The 18791-nt window shown below is 42.6% G+C and overlaps 1 protein-coding gene across 4 annotated transcripts in view; it reads left to right on the forward strand.

The window, feature by feature from the left end:
* Nucleotides 1-18791, forward strand: part of CELSR1 (cadherin EGF LAG seven-pass G-type receptor 1) — a 271369-nt gene that overhangs the window by 109390 nt on the left and 143188 nt on the right. For all 4 annotated transcript variants that reach the window (XM_075345116.1, XM_075345117.1, XM_075345118.1 and 1 more), the window contains exons 3-4: nucleotides 11868-12090; nucleotides 14554-14669. In XM_075345116.1, coding sequence (XP_075201231.1) covers nucleotides 11868-12090; nucleotides 14554-14669 — 339 coding nt within the window. The remainder of the gene's footprint in view (nucleotides 1-11867; nucleotides 12091-14553; nucleotides 14670-18791) is intronic.

An 18791-nucleotide genomic window follows, 5' to 3' on the forward strand; every position in this document is an offset into this window, starting at 1 on the left:
AACAAAAAATCGGGACCACATTGTGTAATATCCTGGTTGCCTTCATATTTTAGCTTTTTAGTTATAGTTTTGTTGTGGGAAGAATAAAAGGAGTTGTTTAGTTTAAACCATTTATTTTCATGTAGCCTTTTAGGAAATTCTGAGTTAATCAAGGAGTGTCCTTTATCCAGGATCTTTATCTGTAGGCCACAGAGAAGAGCAGTTACTAGGTACTGATGAGCGAGCCCTATCATGCTCGGTACTCGTAATGAGCAGTCGGGAGCTCGGATGGGCACCACTCGAGTACCCCAGTATAATGGAATTCAAGCATTAAAGGGAGCCAATCACCAGGATTTTCATATATAACCTAAAGCCAGTGCTATACTGGCACTATCAGGCTGATTCTATACATACCTGTAGTGGTCAGCTCGGATGTTTAGGTTTTGAAATCCAAGAAAGTGAAGTTTGTAAAATGAGCAGCTTGTTGAGTGACAGCTGCACTGGAGCAGATAATATATTCATAGTTATCCCCTCCCTCTATTAGAATTAGCATAAGTATTATACAAACAATTCACTTTGTTTCTTGCAGGACCTGTGTGAGCTCATACCCATGTGACCTGGTATTCAGCATTGGTGGTTGAGGCCCCACCCCTTCTGGTCACATGGGTATGACCTCACACAGGTCCTGCAAGAAACAAAGTGAATTGTTTGTATAATACTTATGCTAATTCTAACAGGGGGAGGGGATAACTATGAATATAATATCTGCTCCAGTGCAGCTGTCACTCAAGAAGCTGCTCACTTTATAAACTTTACTTTATTGGATTTCAAAACCTAAACATCTGAGCTGACCACTACAGGTATGTATAGAATAAGCCTGATAGTGCCAGTATAGCACTGGCTATAGGTTATATGCGAAAATCCCGGTGATCGGTTTCCTTTAACTGCTCGTTATAAGTACCGTGCACCAGAGCATTGTAGTGCTCGCTCATTACTAGTGATGTCTGTCGGTCTGGTAGACCTGTCCTCTTGTCCTGGGTCCTGCAGACATTCCATTCACATGACTGTGCTCTTTGTATTGCTTTATTTCCACTACGAAACTGAAATCTAAGTCCAGTCTATAGAGCAGTAGTGTGGCTCAGCATCCCAGTGTCCGCACACCTCTGCGCTTTTAGTGCGCGCTTGCGCCTGTTTGTACTTTGTAGTTGGATGTCTTGGACATTTCATGCTAGATAGAGGGATCACATAGCTCGTATTCAGCCGGCATGCTGCTTACAGAAGGATGTAGTTGTGTCCCTGTATGTGGCCCTCAGATCGGCTGTGGATGTGAATGGAAACAGTATTACTGTTGTCTTGAGAATAAGAAGAGATTGCCTCATTAATATTAATTAAAACACGTCGCTTGGCCCAGCACCTTCCACTATGACACGGTCCTCTCTTGTGTATCTTAAGTTCTCCGTCCACAATATGAGCCTGGTTAAAGAGAACCTGTCAGCAGAAATGTCCCCTAAAACCTAACAGATTCCCCCTCTGCAGCTCCTGGGCTGCATTCTATAAAGGTCCCTGTTATGATTGTGCCCACTTTCTGACCGAAAAAAAGTGTTTATAAAGTTGTACCTTTTTGGCTTCTGATTCTGTAAATCTGTCACGGGGGCGGGCAGCCTGATGGCCGTTATTCTGCCCCCTGGTCCTGTATGCCGCCCCCATCGCTGATTTCAATACTTCTGGACGCCGCCCACTGCTCCAGCCATCCCCGCGCATGCCCAGTGCCCATCTCTCGGGGATGAGCACTGTGCCCAGCGTCACCGCTGGTGACGTGCACGCAGGGTTAAGATTATGGGCGGTGCTGTGATGTTTATTCCTAAGCAACCGCCCATAATCGCGGGACCGCGCTTTCCCTCTCGGCCTGCTTCTTTCTGCGCAAGCGCGCTGCTGCTGACCTCACTTCGCCTCCTTCCCATCTTGCCCCGAGGCAGGAAATAGATGGGAAGAGCGCGGAGCAGTGACTACACCGAAAGCGCGGTCACGCGATTATGGGCGGTTGCTTAGGAATAAACATCACAGCACCGCCCATAATCTTAACCCTGCGTGCACGTCACCAGCGGTGACGCTGGGCACAGTGCTCATCCCCGAGAGATGGGCACTGGGCATGCGCGGGGATGGCTGGAGCAGTGGGCGGCGTCCAGAAGTATTGAAATCAGCGATAGGGGCGGCATACAGGACCAGGGGGCAGAATAACGGCCATCAGGCAGCCCGCCCCCGTGACAGATTTACAGAATCAGAAGCCAAAAAGGTACAACTTTATAAACACTTTTTTTTCGGTCAGAAAGTGGGCACAATCATAACAGGGACCTTTATAGAATGCAGCCCAGGAGCTGCAGAGGGGGAATCTGTTAGGTTTTAGGGGACATTTCTGCTGACAGGTTCCCTTTAAGTCCCCGTGTTGGGGTAAGCCCCGGTGGTGACTCTGATTCTGCTGTGAATATCAGGCCCCTGAAGCTCACTTTTAGCAGTTGTGTTATCTGTGGAGCTGGGAGCCGCGGTCACTCGCTGCATGCTAATGTGACGCATTGTTCGGCCTGTGAATGAACTTGCAGTTGAATAATCCTGTTGGTGTGGTAATGCTGGGAGGAATGTAGAGCCAGCCCGGGACTACTTGCTCTTCATATTACCCTTTCAACGGGCGGCATCTCGGAAATCTGCTACTGCAAAATGTGACAATCTGTCATCCTCCCGATAAGAGCTACTAAAGACCGATGACGGAGAGTGCAACCCAGATAGCGCTCAGTCCGCCAATCACAGTGGGTAACCAAACCTACAGAATACCTGAACCACTTCTTATGCAGGATATTCATGGTCAAATGTCATTGTTCTTCCTCCCATTTCTTTGAAGGTCCTTCCTTGGCCTACAGCAATTATCAGTAATTCATCCATGATGAAAGTTACCTTATCTATTGAGTTTTCTGTTACTAACACCAAGGTAAACTGATCCACAAGGTGCATTTTTGTGGTAACATGACAGCAGGGTAATTAGGAGTTTGTGCTGTTTTCTCTAAATTATGTTTTGGAATGTCATAGGCTAACTGAAGCTTCTAATATAATGATTTTTCTTTCTATTTTTTAATGCTTTTTAATGCCAAAGCAGCAGTAATTTTAGAACAGAATAGGGGACCCCTTGATTACCCAAATACCTTAAATAGTGGTCAGCTGACAGTCTCCCCCAAAAACCCTATAACCCCAACCCTGTTTTCACCTTTACCTCCAATATTTTCAATTCTGACCAGTGTCAGTTTATGGGTTAATAAGTCTGGAATTCTTCAGCATAGCTCAGTGATTCTGAGATTGTTTTCATGACATACTAGCTGTACTACCCGGCTTCGCCCGGGTTAATAACTGCTGTTAACAAAATAGAATGTATTAACAAAAATGTATTCTGCACACAAAAACCACAAAACAAATAGATAGAAATGTAATTATGTCTGTCTCCTGTCTGTATATATATCTCTCTGTCTCTCTGTCTATCTCTTTGTCTGTCTGTCTCTTTCTCTGTCTGTCTCTGACTGTCTGTCTCTTTCCCTGTCTGTCTGTCTATCTATCTCTGTCTCTTTACCCGTCTCTTACCCTGTCTGTCTCTTTCCCTCTCTTTCCTTGTCTGTCTGTTTCCCTGTGTCTGTCTCTGTCTCTTTGTCTGTGTCTGTCTCTTAACTTGTCTCTCTATTTCCCTGTCTGTTTCTTTCCCTGTCAGTCTGTCTCTTTGTCTGTGTCTGTCTCTTTGTGTCTGTCTCTTACTCTGTCTGTGTCTGCCTCTTTCCCTGGCTGCATTGTGACACGCCAACATTTCATTTAGGGCGTGGCTGTGCATTCTTCTGAAGTTCTGGCTGCACTGTGGCTCCCAGCTCCATTCGCTTTAATGGAGGCAGGTCTTTTGGTGAATAACTGTAAAGCACGGGGTTAAAATTTCCCCTCAAAACATAGCCTATGACGCTCTCGGGGTCCAGAAGTGTAAGTGTGCAAAATTTTGTGGCTGTAGCTGCGACGGTGCAGATGGCAATCCCGGACACACACACACACACACACACACACACGCACATTCAGCTTTATATATTAGATTGTACTTCATAACAGCGGTAAATTTAGGCCGATATTTTTTTGCATTTATTCGAGACTATATCGGAAATTTGTCAAATATTTTTCAATTTTATAAATATGAATTTTTATATCCTTAAATCCAATAGTTATGTCACACAAATTAATAAATGACATTTCCCACATTTCCACTTTATATCAGCACAATTTTTGAAACATCTTGTTTTTGGGTTAGGAAGATAGAAGGGTTAAACGTTTACCAGCAATTTCTCATTTTTCCCAACAAAATTTACAAAACTATTTTTTATGGACCACATCACATTTGAAGTGACTTTGAGAGTCCTATGGGACAGAAAATACCCAAAAGTGACACCATTCTAAAAATTGCACCTCTCACACTGCTCAAAACCACATCCAAGAAGTTTAACTCTTTGATTTACTTCTTGTGAAGCATCTAATGTAGGAAGAAAAAAAAAATTACTTTTCCCACAAAAATGTTACTTTAGCCTCAAATTTTGCATTTCACAAAGGTAACAAGAGAAAATTCAGCATACAATTTGTTGTGCAATTTCTCCTGATTACATTGATATTGAATTTTAGAGCACAAAATTGTCTGTAATAGATAGTGGACGCCATATCGCGTTTGGAGAGCCTCTGATATACCTAAACAGTGGCGCTTCCCCACAAGTGGTCACTTGAGGGGGTTTCTGCTTTTCTGGCACTTACGGGCTCTGCAAATGGAGTCCACAAGCTATCGGGAGCTTTCCAAATGCAACATGATGCCCGCTATCTATTACACCTCTTTCGTCTTGTGAAAATGGAAACATTTTGATTAAAGTAACATTTCTAGTGGGAAAAACGTGATTTTTTTTTTTTTTTTTTTATTTTCACAGGTCAACGTTCTAAAATTCTGTGAAGCACCTAGGGGTTCAAAGTGCTCACCAGACAATTGGATAAATTCCTTGAGCAGTCTATTTTCCAAAATGGGGTCACTTGTGGGGGTTTACACTATTTAGGCATATCATGGGCTCTGAAAAGGTGACATGGCATCCACTATCGATTCCAGACAATTTTGCTTTCAAAAAGTCAAATGGCACTCCTTTCCTTCCGAAGCCATGTCATTTGCCCAAACTCTACTTTTCCTCCACATTTGAGGTATCAGCATACTCAGGAGAAATTGCACAACAAATTGTATGGTGCAGTTTCACCTGTTACCCCTGTGAAAATAAAAAACTTGGGGCCAAAGCAACCTTTTTGTGGGGAAAAGTGTATTTTTTTAATTTTCACGGCCGAACATTATATAATTTTGTTAATAACCTGGGGGTTCAAAGTGCTCACCTTAAACATAAATAAGTTCCTTAAGGGACATAGTATCCAAAATGGGGTCACCTGTCTGAGGTTTGCATTGTTTAGGCACCTCAGGGGCTCTCCAAACATAATATGGCGTCCGCTAACGACGTCAGCCAATTTTGCTTTCAAAAAGTCAAATGGCGCTCCTTCCCTTTCCGAATCCTGTCGTGCCGCCAAACAGTAGTTTTACACTACATATGGTGTATCCCTCTACTCATGAGAAATTGCAGCATGAAATGTATGATGAAATTTCTCCTGTTACCCTTGTGAAAATGGAAAGTTTGGGGCTAAACCAAAAATTTTTGCAGGATAAGTAAAATTGTCATTTTTTTTTTCTTCCATATTGCTTTAGTTTTTGTGATGCACCTAAAGCGTTAATAAACTTCTTGGATGTGGTTTTGAGCACTTTGAAAAGTGCAGTTTTAGAATGATGTCCGTTTGGGGTATTTTCTGTCATATAGGCCTCTCAATGTTAAAGCCCTGTCACACATAGAGATAGATCTGTGGCAGATCTGTGGCAGATCTGTGGCAGATCTGTGGCAGATCTGTGGTAGATCTGTGGTAGATCTGTGGTTGCAGTGAAATTGTGGACAATCAGTGCCAGGTTTGTGGCTGTGTTCAAATGGAACAATATGTCCATGATTTCACTGCAACCACAGATCTGCCAAAGATTTATCTCTGTGTGTGACGGGGCCATTACTTCCAAAATGATGTGGTCCCCCCCAAAAAATGCTTTTGTAAATTTTGTTGGAAAAACTAGAAATTGCTGATAAATTTGTTTTCAACCTTTCTAACTTCCTAACATAAAAAAATATGTATTTTAAAAATGGTGCAGATGTAAAGTAGACAAGTGGGAAATGTTATGTATTAACTATTTTGTGTGACCATAGCTCTCTGGTTTAGGGGCATAAAAATTGTAAAATTTTCACCAAATTTTCATTCTTCTTATTTTTTTTTTTTTTTTTTAAATAAATGCACAATAGGTCATACTAAAATGCATCACTAACATGAGTACAATATATCACAAAAAACAATCTCAGAATCACCAGAAAGAAAAGAAAAACTGTTCCAAAATCAGTGACATAGCGGTAATAGGAGGAGGTACTCGTTTAAATTAAAAATATCCGGTAAAAAATGCTGTTTTGATTGACACGTGTTTTGGCTTCTGTATTGGTGATTATTTTTTGGCTTTTGTATTGGTGATTATTTTTTGCTTCTGTATTGGTGATTATTTTTTGGCTTCTGTATTGGTGATTTTTTTTTTGCTTCTGTATTGGTGAATATTTTTTGGTTTTGTAGATTTATGATACGGTCTTATTCACACATGGTGGATTTGCTATGGATTCAATTGGTGGTGAAAGAAATTCTACATGGATTTGAGCTTCAGTTGGATTTTTTTTTTTAAGTTTGTGTCACTATTTTTTCACCATTCCTAAGGGTGAAATCCATGGCTTTTGATTATAGAGTATGATGTGGATTTACAGACTGCCTGCTCAATAGAGAAATTTCTGCTATGTATTAGTTTTTTTTAATTACTTTATTTCATTTCCTAATTATAGTATTTGATGAAAACTGTAGTGTACAATGGTGTTAGATATTTAATCTTGGAATTTAATTTACATTCTTTGTAAATATCTGTAATGGCCAGATTAAATATGCCCCCGATTAATCAAGCACGGCATTGTTCTCGTCAATTTTCATGAGGGTGTGTGTTGGAGTGAGATGCACCTGATTCAGTTCCTGTCAGGTCCTGTATGCACCCAGAACCAAGATTTCTAATCCCTGCCTAGCAGTCCCAGCCTATAGTAGCATAGATAAAGGGATCTTTAGAAAAAGTATTTCTAAAGATCCTTTGATATGCTAATGAGCGCAGGGACTAGTCGCAACGGTGTTACTCCTCTTGGCTAGCCGGCCCCTTAGCAGTTAGCATGTAAGCATGTGACACGGCCTCCCCAGGACCTTAGGGATACTCTGAACCGGGCCGGACTAGTCCGGGGTTGTCAGAGGTGGCGGGGGTCCGGCTCCGTGACCCTGGTGGTGTCTTTTAATAATAAGGGGAGAAGTGATGATGGGAGTTGTCGTTAATATTTAGTAAAATTCTTGACGCCACCTGTGGTATTTTGCGGCTATGAGGCCGCGGCTGTCGCTGCAGGTTCCCCGAGGCAGTTGGTGATGGTGCAGCTGAGGTGATCTCTTGCTCCCCACAAGTGGAGCGAAACCCCGGGGCACAGTATCAAAGTCTATTTTGGGAGCCTGGTGGATTTGAGGGTGCGGGGCCGCCATACGGATAATAACAGACCAACACATCAGTTACTTTACCTCCTTCCTTTTACTCTGCAACAACTGGTGAAGTCCTGTTAAACCACCGGTACAGATTGTGGTAGCGATCCAGTTGGCCTGGAAGCAATTGGAGGGTATCTCCCTGGCCAGGTGAGTATTGAGGCCATCTCCCTACGCTTTCTTCTCTTCTACAGGACCCCGCTGCATTAGTGCGACGGAGGCCCTCTCTGCTGGGACTTGTACTTCCCGATCCCGTATGGTAAGCTGCTCGGGCCTACACTGATGCCACTCTGCTGGAGACAACACCGGGCCCCTGAAGTGCGGCTGTACCTTCGGGTTGTTTTGGGGCCAGGAGACCTGCATTCCTCCTGCCCTTCGGATTCGGTTACCGGGACTCAAGCACCCCTGGCAACCACGGACTCCGATATCCGGTTTTTAGCGTTTTCTTCTGAGGCAAGCCGGTTCAGCTCCGCCCTCCCCAGAATCTTCCTCCTGTGCCTCTCTGCAGACCTCGCTTTTCTGGGCTGAGCTATCTTAGCCCCAAACCCCAGCTCGCATGTCCGCACAACTCCAGCTCCTCGCTGAAGCTCCTCTCTCGTCAACCATCTGCTCTCAACTCCTGACTGTACTGGACTCCTGTCAACTGTCACTTTTCTCTCTGACTGAAAAACTCACTCAGACCAGACCCGGCTGGTTCTAACCGGTTCTCCTCACTACCTCACTAACTCCTCCCACAGGTCAGAGCTCTCCCTGCTGACCGGAGTAGGAACTGCATTGTTTGTAGGTAATTACTGACCAAGGGACTCCCCCTCTTGCTTCCAGACTTAGTATTGACCTTTGTGGGACAACACTACTGTGGCAACCAGACCGCTGGGGCGCCACACTTGCCCCTGTGGGCGTGATAACATGCTAACGAATGCGCCGCATTAGAGGCATGGTTGCTCTCACCTCTCTGCTGCCACCATGTTCGACACTGGATTCTAGCTCAGTGCGCATGATCAGAATTCCCAGACTTTTGGTCATGCGCACTATGAAGCTGGGTGTACGCGTCCCGTCTTCAAACTGGTGTAGTGCACAAGACCGGAAATCCGGGGATGTTCTAATCGTGCGCACTGAGCCAAAAACCAGCGGTGGTAGCAAAAGTGAGAGCAACCATGCCTCTGACTCTGTGCATTCATTAACATGTTAGCATGCTTACATGCTAAGGGGGTTGACTAGCCAAGGGAACGAATGCCCTTGCGACTAGTCCCCGTGCTCATTAGCATATCATACTGGATCTTTAGATATACTTTTTCTAAGGATCCCTTTATGTATGCTAATTTAGACTGGGACAGTTAGGCAGGGATTAGCAATATGCATCCCGAACCGCTCTTGGTTCTGGGTGCATACAGGACCTGACAGGTTCCCTTTAAGATGCACACGCTTCTTAGGGTACTTTCACACTTGCGTTGTTTTCCTTCCATTACAATCCGCCCTTTTGGAAAACAGCGGAATCCGTTAACGGATTCCGCTGTTTCCCATAGACTTGTATGGTTGACGGATTGTGCCAAAAGGACCTGCGTTGCTTCCGCTGGGCGACGCTTCGTTGCTTCCGCCCAGCGGCAGGAACGCAGCATGTAACGTTGTTTTGAGCAGCGGAATCCTCAGGATTTCACTGCGCATGCTCTTCTTCTTTTTTTTTTTTTTTTTAAATCACAAACTTTATTTATTTAATTTAAATTTTTATTCAGCTGAGCGCCCGCCCGCCGGCATGCCCGGCCGCCGGCAAGTGACAGCGCTCAACTGAGCGCCCAGCTGCCGGCAAGTGACAGCGCTCAGCTGAGCGATCGGCCGCGGCTATTGAGAGCGCTCAGCTGATCGTTCACAATAGTCTGCTGCCGGTAAAACTGTAAAGAAGAAAAAAAATTAAAAAAAAAAAAGCTTTCCGTTGTTTTGTACGATCCGTAGCATCCGTTGTGCCACTATATGCAACGCATCCGTAACACAACGCAATGCTACGGAAGCCGTCCAACACAAGTGTGAAACTAGCCTTAGTGAGTTAGGCACTTCAAAAACAGTGTACGTCTCCTTGTTCCTTACCACAGATCTTACTCCAGAGACTGGTTACGCCACAGTTCGTCATGAATTAGATGAACACCATGCCTGATTCTGCCCATTTTGGAGTGAAATGCCAAAAGTTGCAAAATTGCTCTTTGTTGCGCAAAACCGTTGCAACTTTTCAAAGTGTTTTCCACCAACTTTCTGGCATAATCGCTGTGCTGAATCAGGGCCTTTTACTTAATCCATGGTTAATCTTTTATATGTGATCAAGGTGGAGAATGTATAATAATGAAGGCTTTGTCCCATTTAGTGCAGTGTTACAAAATGATATACATTTACTACTTTTAGGATTCTAAGCAGTGCCCGTCAAAGTTTAGTACTTGAGGTGGCAAATATCATCTCATTTAGTTCCCATTGATTTCCCATCCAAGTGACTCTTGTAGAAGGTTCAGATGTTTGGGATTTTTAACCTTTTATTGTATTAGGATATGAGGTATTGTGGGAATCGTCAGGGAATGGCTTCCTCTCCCCATTGGTGACATGTATAGGGGAAGGTGGGGAGCGTAGCTTGCTAAAGTCTATGGCTGGCTGTAGTCAGTTTAGAATCATATGACCGGTACCGGGTTTTTCTGGCTATTTTCAGTTACCCTAATTTGTATGAATATGGAGGCCATTGTCATTTGGGTTTTTTTTGTCTGGACGGCCCCACAATATTTCTTCATCTCCGTTCTCCGGGCATGGTACACTGTATTTAGGGCACCAGTAAGGCATGTTTGCTTTTCTACACAGCAGTTAAGCTATTCAGGAGTAATTTGTGGTTTAATGTACAGTAATTAAACTGTGTCCGCGTTTTGCAGTCATTACCTGGGGATATTTACTTGCGGTGGGTCTGCCACCTGTTGTGATCACAGCTTCCTATCATCCTGCCAATGCTCTTCTGTCAGAGACGACACTGGAGTGCCGCTTGTTACACCGTGACAGTGTTCCTAAGCTATAAATATATACATACGGTGTATATATATTGTCCTCTGCGTCACCAATATCAGAAGACAATGGTGGCAGTGCCAGTGATCATCATCAGGTAGAAGCAATGGCGGATATCGGAGCACCCGGCTCGGCACTGATAAGTGTTACTATAGTGAAGGGCTTTGTTTTCCAGTTTTCCATTTGCAAAGAAGACATCTTGTCCTATTATTTTCCATTATTTTCTCATTTGGCCCAAGGGCTTCTTGTAATAAGGGGATTAGTCATTGTTGGTCAAACATTAGTCATTTTCTCGCTGAGCTGCTCTCATCAGCCGTGTCTTCTAAAGACCTGTATATATCGCCACGAAGAAGAACATAAGGCAATTCTCAAAATGGTATCTCAGGTTTCTTTGTAAATGTTTAGTAACACTGCTTGGATTCTGCCAATTAAAATGGCTTGCACGGTGTGGAGCTTTTAAATGGCCACGAAGTGTATGTCCGGGCCGGTGTAAGAACACCAAATACTGAGTGACAATGGTATGAATGTTCTAAGACTTACAGGGGTATTCCCTTCTCCAAGATCCTATCCTTATACGTAGTAGGTGTAATAATAATAACAAATACCCCCTATTAGAAAGTCAGTATAATTCTCTTGATATACTGTAGCCATGCCCCTTACCTCATGTGCAGGGCATTGTAGCTTGGGTATCCATGGTTATGTCCACTATTATAATGACAGTTGGTTAGCTAGTTAGTTGTTTGTGGTCGTAACCATGGATACCTAAGCTACAATGCCCCGCACTTGAGGTAAAAGACATGGCTATATCAGGAGAACTATTGTACATTTCTAATTGGAGGTATTTGCTATTATTATTCTTCTTATTGTTATTACACCTACTACATATTGATCTTGGAGATAGGAATACCCATTATCCTGGCTCTTCTAAGTTCTGCTTTGTCATTGGTTATATGTGAATACATAAATATGTAAAAACCTCTTGTTGAACATCTTTTATCCGTAAATTGGTATTTCTTGTTTATTATTTATCTAGCCGGTTTGTACATTATTAGGTAGGCCTCCCATGAGGTCATAGCATCAGTGCAGTTTATGTTCTATTGTGAATCTGGCTGACTACTATAATGTTGTCTTTTCTGTTTCTTTCCCAGGAGAACACTGTGAAGTGAGCTCAAGGTCCGGGCGCTGTGTCCCCGGGGTGTGCAAGAATGGTGGCACCTGCATTAACCTGCTTATTGGAGGATTTAAGTGCAAGTGCCCCCCTGGAGATTTTGAGAAGCCATACTGTGAAATGACCACTAGAAGCTTCCCCCCACAGTCCTTTGTCACTTTCAAAGGCTTAAGACAACGCTTCCATTTCACTGTCTCTCTTATGTAAGTTACAGTATTAAGAGGATGAAATAGATGGGGATTTCATGTGATGGGGATTTCTAGTACAGTGGAACCTCGCTTAACGAGTAACCCACTTAACGAGAATTTCACTTAACAAGCAAAGCTTTCTGTAAATTTGTAACCCGCTTTACGAGAAAGCTTTGCTGTATGAGCAAAATACTCACCGCACACACTTACGGTTCCGTACATCCACCGTGCTCTAACCCGCTCTTGCAGTCCACACACACACACACACACACACACACACACACACACACACATACATACAGTATTATGCTGACCTTACCTTCCGTTGCACCGCCACCCTCATGGTTCTTGTAGTTCCCGGGTACATCGCGACGTCCTTGCGGCGAACTACAAGACCCAGGAGGCCCGCGATGGAACGGAAGGTAAGATGAGCATATAATATGTGTACCTTCCGTTTCATCGCCGGCCTCCTGGGTCCTGTAGTTCGCCGCTTCGCTCCACTCTAGGCTGTGCATCGGCATCCATAGCGACGAAGCAGGAACTTCCTGTCAGACGCTACTCAAAGGCAGCGCGCTGGCCAATCAGAGGCAAGCGGCTCTGCCTTTGATGTCAGTGCTCTGCCTGCGGAAGTTCCTCCCTCTTCGTTATGGTAACCCGATACACGGCCTGGCCCCGTACCAGAGAACCGCAAATCCCAGGAGACCAGCGATGCAACGGAGGGTAAGGTGAGCATAATATGTGCGTGTGTGCTTGTGTGTTTGTGTTTGTGTGTGTTTGTACGTGTTTGTGTGTTTGTGCATGTGTGGAATGACAGAATAGGCGACCAGGATGGGACATTTAACACGTTGTGGAATGAATTGTCTGCATTGCATTGATGTCCTATGGGAAATCTTGCTTTGCTGAACGAGTAACTTGGTTAACAAGCACACTCCCAGAACGGATTGTTCTCGTTAAGCAAGATTCCACTGTAAATGACATTTTTTGAAGCCACAAACCGTCTGTATTATAGCTCTGGAGATATTGCACCACTTGGGAGGGAACATCATGGCATCGCGCCCACTGTGACTAATAGGTGCCAATATCATTCAGTGTCTGCAAAATGATATTTCAGCGTCTACAGCTGAATTGGACATGGCCTGAGCTGGATGTGGGACATATGATTGAGGATGGAGCAGTGGGCAGCCCGGAGGCTCAGTGGTTAACACTGATACTTTGCAGCATTTGGATCCTTGGTTTAAATCACTCCAAGAACAACATCTCAGAAGTTTGTATGTTCTTAATGTCTTTCCTCCCACACTCCAAAGACATACTGATAGGGAACTTAGATTGTGAGCCCCAATGGGGACAGTGATGATGACTACTGTAAAGCGCTGTGGAATTAATAGAGCTATATAAATGAGTTAAATGAATAACTGTATTCCTATAATAGCTACACTTTTGCATCTCCTGTGAAATTTGCTTAGCACTTTTATCTTTTGGGCATATCCCCATGTGGCACTACTGTGCTATAGATCTGACTTGGGTATATAGAAATCCATATTCTGCAACCAAAACAATGTCATTTGATGATATTGACTTTAGCCCCAGAAATCACTTAACCAAACGTGACATAAATTAACTTCTTGTGCACATGGGTTTATCATTTAAAGGGAATCTGTCACCAGGTTTTTGACCCCCCCCATCTGAGAGCAACATAATGTAGAGATAGAGACCCTGACTCCAGCAATGTCACTTACTGAGCTGTTTGCTGTCATTTTGATAAAATCAATGTTTTCTTTGTCACAGATGTTTGAATGTGGAGCTCTATAACCCCGCCTACACCACTGATTGGCTGCTTTTTGTCCATAAACAGTGTACACAGAAAGCGGCTAATCAGTGGTGGGGTTATACAGAGGTTATGAATATGCTGGACTACCTAGTAGAAGGCAAAGCCGTCCACTAGTAATATACTGCTGATTAAACAGTGATTTTATCAAAACTACACTAAGCAGCCCAGTAAGTGACACACTGCAGGAATCAGAATCTCTGTCTCCACATTATGCTGCTCTCAGATTAGGTGTCAAAAAACCTGTTGACAGATTCCTATTAACTATGTCACGTATATAATTTTATTACCCTAAGGAAGTGAATGTGAAAAACAACAAAAAAGGCAGGTTTAATGCAATTTGTCAGCAATAGTAATGTCATATTGCTGCCTCACATTGCCCCTTACTAGACTGCAGCACTTTGTCATTTTGTATAAGGCCGTCTTTTACTTTGAACATCCCATACTTTTATAAACAATCCAACCTTCACATCTCCAAAATGTAACTGACTGCATGGTGAGACTGGCTAACACGGTGCAAAGATATATTTTACTTGTATTGCATGGTGAGAATGTGGTAATGGTGTTTTCTGCTGTTATGGCTCCTTGTTTCTGACTTTTGACCCCTTGCTTCGTCATTGAATGTAAAGAATGTGGTGGCCTTTGTATTTCAGGTTTGCTACCAGGGAGCGGAATGCACTGATACTTTACAATGGCCGGTTTAATGAAAAGCATGACTTCATTGCCCTAGAAATTATTGAGGAGCAGATTCAGCTTACGTTCTCAGCAGGTAAGTTATGGCCGAAACCACTATGGTTTACAAGACGTACCACTTTCTGTTTTATAGAATGGTTTGCATATCCGAATATGCCAATGATATTAATTACCCTTTCTAAACTCATTATCTAGTTATAGTAATATAAATTTTGGGAGGTTGCTAGAAACAAGTCCGTCCTGTAGGCGCAGAGTGACTAGATTAGATCACCGTGGAATTGTGGAACCTAAAGTAGTCACCCACTGCCAGAGAAGTGCTCATAGTGCACATTGATGGCTTTCTTCCCCATGCATTTCTCGGGGGAGAATGACCACAAGTCACCAGCGCTGGTGCGCAGAATTCTAGGTAATAATTTTTATGATTGAAAAAAAAATAGTTTCACGATTAAAATTGCAAGTTCTAAAGGCCCTGTCACACACAGAGATAAATCTGCGGCAGATCTGTGGCTGCAGTGAATTGTGGACAATCAGTGCCAGGTTTGTGGCTGTGTACAAATGGAACAATATGTCCATGATTTCACTGCAACCACAGATCTTCCAAAGATTTATCTCTGTGTGTGACGGGGCCTTAAGTGTTTGATATATTTTAATGGCCCACTGAAGAACCATATCTGCAGAGTTACATATTTATACACATCAGGACAAAGGTTTAATGAGACAAAGTAATAAGACAAGTAATATAAAGAACTCTCACTACAGGGGGTGGCGAAAATATTTATAGCAGTAAATATTGGAGCAGTTCCGAGAGATAAGGAGTGTTAAAGTTTTAGTGCCCTTTAATTGAGGCCTGATTCATGTTTTTCATGGACCAAGGGGTCTCAGGGATACATTCCTTTAAATGTTTTGATTTTTGTACTACTTCCCCTTCTCCTTAACTTATCCGTCCGAACTTTTTTACTTTTAGGGCTTGTTTTTTGTGGGACATGTTGTAGTTTTGAATTACACTATTTACTTTAAAAATAGTTTAGAAACAGAGAAAATTCTAAGTAGGTAAAATGGTGAAAAAAAATTGCAATACCACTATGCTTTGGCAAAATATAATTTTTCTGGTCAGTATTATGCGTTGATCTGGATCTGGTGAGATGGATTCGCTGTGCATTATGATCTGGGTGAGCAACAGAGATGGGACGTGAGTGCAGCAGAGCGGGTCTTCACAGACAGCACATGCATCTGCAAAGATCATGTCATCATTATATGCAGAATGGTAGACAAGAAAGTGGAACAGGTAGTATAGACGAAGTGGAGCCTTGTTTTGCGGATACACATGGAAGCAGTAATTGTATAGGAAACTATAGTGAGCAGAGATACAGTTAATCTCAGGAATGCAATCTGGTATCCCCCCAGCAAGGCAATGGTTACTTACAGGAATTACAAAGAACTAAATGTAGTTTCCAGCAGAGAAATGGTTAATTCCAAAAATAACAGAGAAATAAATGGAGTCTTAACTCTTCCAGCAGGACAAAGGTTAATCACAGGTATGACAGAGAAGTGTGTGTTGGCTTGTCTCTTCCAGCAAGTTACAGGTAATAGCAGCGATTTGATACATGCTGGATCTTACAGAGTGTTGATGGTTAACCGCCAGACCTTAGTGTTGCGAGGCAAACTGGCAACTCATTTTAAGATTTCCATTACCGGGATTGCAGAGGCCAGGTGTGAACAGGATCGTATTCAATTGCAAGAGGCTGGTAACTTGCTTGCCGAGTGGTAGATGTGGACAATTTCTAATGAGCTGAACTGAGCTTGGAAATAAAGGTGGGTGCAGCATGGAAGTTAGGTGTAGGAGAGGAGACGATAGACACCTGGCAGGATAAGACCCAAGAGAAGTAGCAACAAACTCTTGACACTATAGAGGTAATTGTGGACAATGCCACTTCATACTTAAGAACTTGATCTCTGCATAAGCTGGCCATTAAAGGTCTAGGGTGTTGTTGTCCGATGAGTTCACTGGGTTACGTGAGAATGCCAGGGTGTGCTACTGTAAAAGGAGGAGGACATAGGAGAAAGGAGCAAGACCCAGCACTGGAGCTGGGACATTAGCGTAACACAAGTATGATTACAGCGATGCTAAACTGGTTGTTTTTCTTTTTTTTAATTATTATTATTATTATTATTATTATTATTTTAATGATTAAAAAATTCAGAACATTGTAAAAAAAAAATATTTTTCTTGTTGCAATTTTGAGACCCATAATGTTTTAAAATTTTTCGAGAAACAGAGCTGCGGGAGCAGTTTTGCGTGGCGAGCTGGCATTTTTGTGTATGTACAACATTTTTGTTAATGTTGACTGCAATTTATTAATAGGGGTAACCAAAAATGGCAGTTCTAGAATTTCATTTTTTTTTCTCATTGTGGCAATAACTGTACAGATTAATTACTGAAATATTTTGATTTAACTTTTACGGGTGCTATGATACTAGATATCTTTCATTTTTTATCATGTCTTTATTCTTAAATTGAGGAAAGGGGATGATTATATATATATATATATATATATATATATATATATATATATATATATATATATATATATGTATATATATATATATATATATATATATATATATATATATATATATATAATATATATTTACAGTTAGGTCCAGAAATATTTGGACAGTGACACAATTTTCGCGAGTTGGGCTCTGCATGCCACCACATTGGATTTGAAATGAAATCTCTACAACAGAATTCAAGTGCAGATTGTAACGTTTAATTTGAAGGTTTGAACAAAAATATCTGATAGAAATTGTAGGAATTGTACACATTTCTTTACAAACACTCCACATTTTAGGAGGTCAAAAGTAATTGGACACATAAACCAAACCCAAACAAAATATTTTTATTTTCAATATTTTGTTGCGAATCCTTTGGAGGCAATCACTGCCTTAAGTCTGGAACCTATGGACATCACCAAACGCTGGGTTTCCTCCTTCTTAGTGCTTTGCCAGGCCTTTACAGCCGCAGCCTTCAGGTCTTGCTTGTTTGTGGGTCTTTCCGTCTTAAGTCTGGATTTGAGCAAGTGAAATGCATGCTCAATTGGGTTAAGATCTGGTGATTGACTTGGCCATTGCAGAATGTTCCACTTTTTTGCACTCATGAACTTCTGGGTAGCTTTGGCTGTATGCTTGGGGTCATTGTCCATCTGTACTATGAAGCGCCGTCCGATCAACTTTGCGGCATTTGGCTGAATCTGGGCTGAAAGTATATCCCGGTACACTTCAGAATTCATCCGGCTACTCTTGTCTGCTGTTATGTCATCAATAAACACAAGTGACCCAGTGCCATTGAAAGCCATGCATGCCCATGCCATCACGTTGCCTCCACCATGTTTTACAGAGGATGTGGTGTGCCTTGGATCATGTGCCGTTCCCTTTCTTCTCCAAACTTTTTTCTTCCCATCATTCTGGTACAGGTTGATCTTTGTCTCATCTGTCCATAGAATACTTTTCCAGAACTGAGCTGGCTTCATGAGGTGTTTTTCAGCAAATTTAACTCTGGCCTGTCTATTTTTGGAATTGATGAATGGTTTGCATCTAGATGTGAACCCTTTGTATTTACTTTCATGGAGTCTTCTCTTTACTGTTGACTTAGAGACAGATACACCTACTTCACTGAGAGTGTTCTGGACTTCAGTTGATGTTGTGAACGGGTTCTTCTTCACCAAAGAAAGTATGCGGCGATTATCCACCACTGTTGTCATCCGTGGACGCCCAGGCCTTTTTGAGTTCCCAAGCTCACCAGTCAATTCCTTTTTTCTCAGAATGTACCGACTGTTGATTTTGCTACTCCAAGCATGTCTGCTATCTCTCTGATGGATTTTTTCTTTTTTTTCAGCTTCAGGATGTTCTGCTTCACCTCAATTGAGAGTTCCTTAGACCGCATGTTGTCTAGTCACAGCAACAGCTTCCAAATGCAAAACCACACACCTGTAATCAACCCCAGACCTTTTAACTACTTCATTGATTACAGGTTAACGAGGGAGACGCCTTCAGAGTTAATTGCAGCCCTTAGAGTCCCTTGTCCAATTACTTTTGGTCCCTTGAAAAAGAGGAGGCAATGCATTACAGAGCTATGATTCCTAAACCCGTTCTCCGATTTGGATGTGAAAACTCTCATATTGCAGCTGGGAGTGTGCAC

Source organism: Anomaloglossus baeobatrachus, chromosome 4 (genome assembly GCF_048569485.1).
Source record: "Anomaloglossus baeobatrachus isolate aAnoBae1 chromosome 4, aAnoBae1.hap1, whole genome shotgun sequence".
Taxonomy (NCBI): domain Eukaryota; kingdom Metazoa; phylum Chordata; class Amphibia; order Anura; family Aromobatidae; genus Anomaloglossus; species Anomaloglossus baeobatrachus.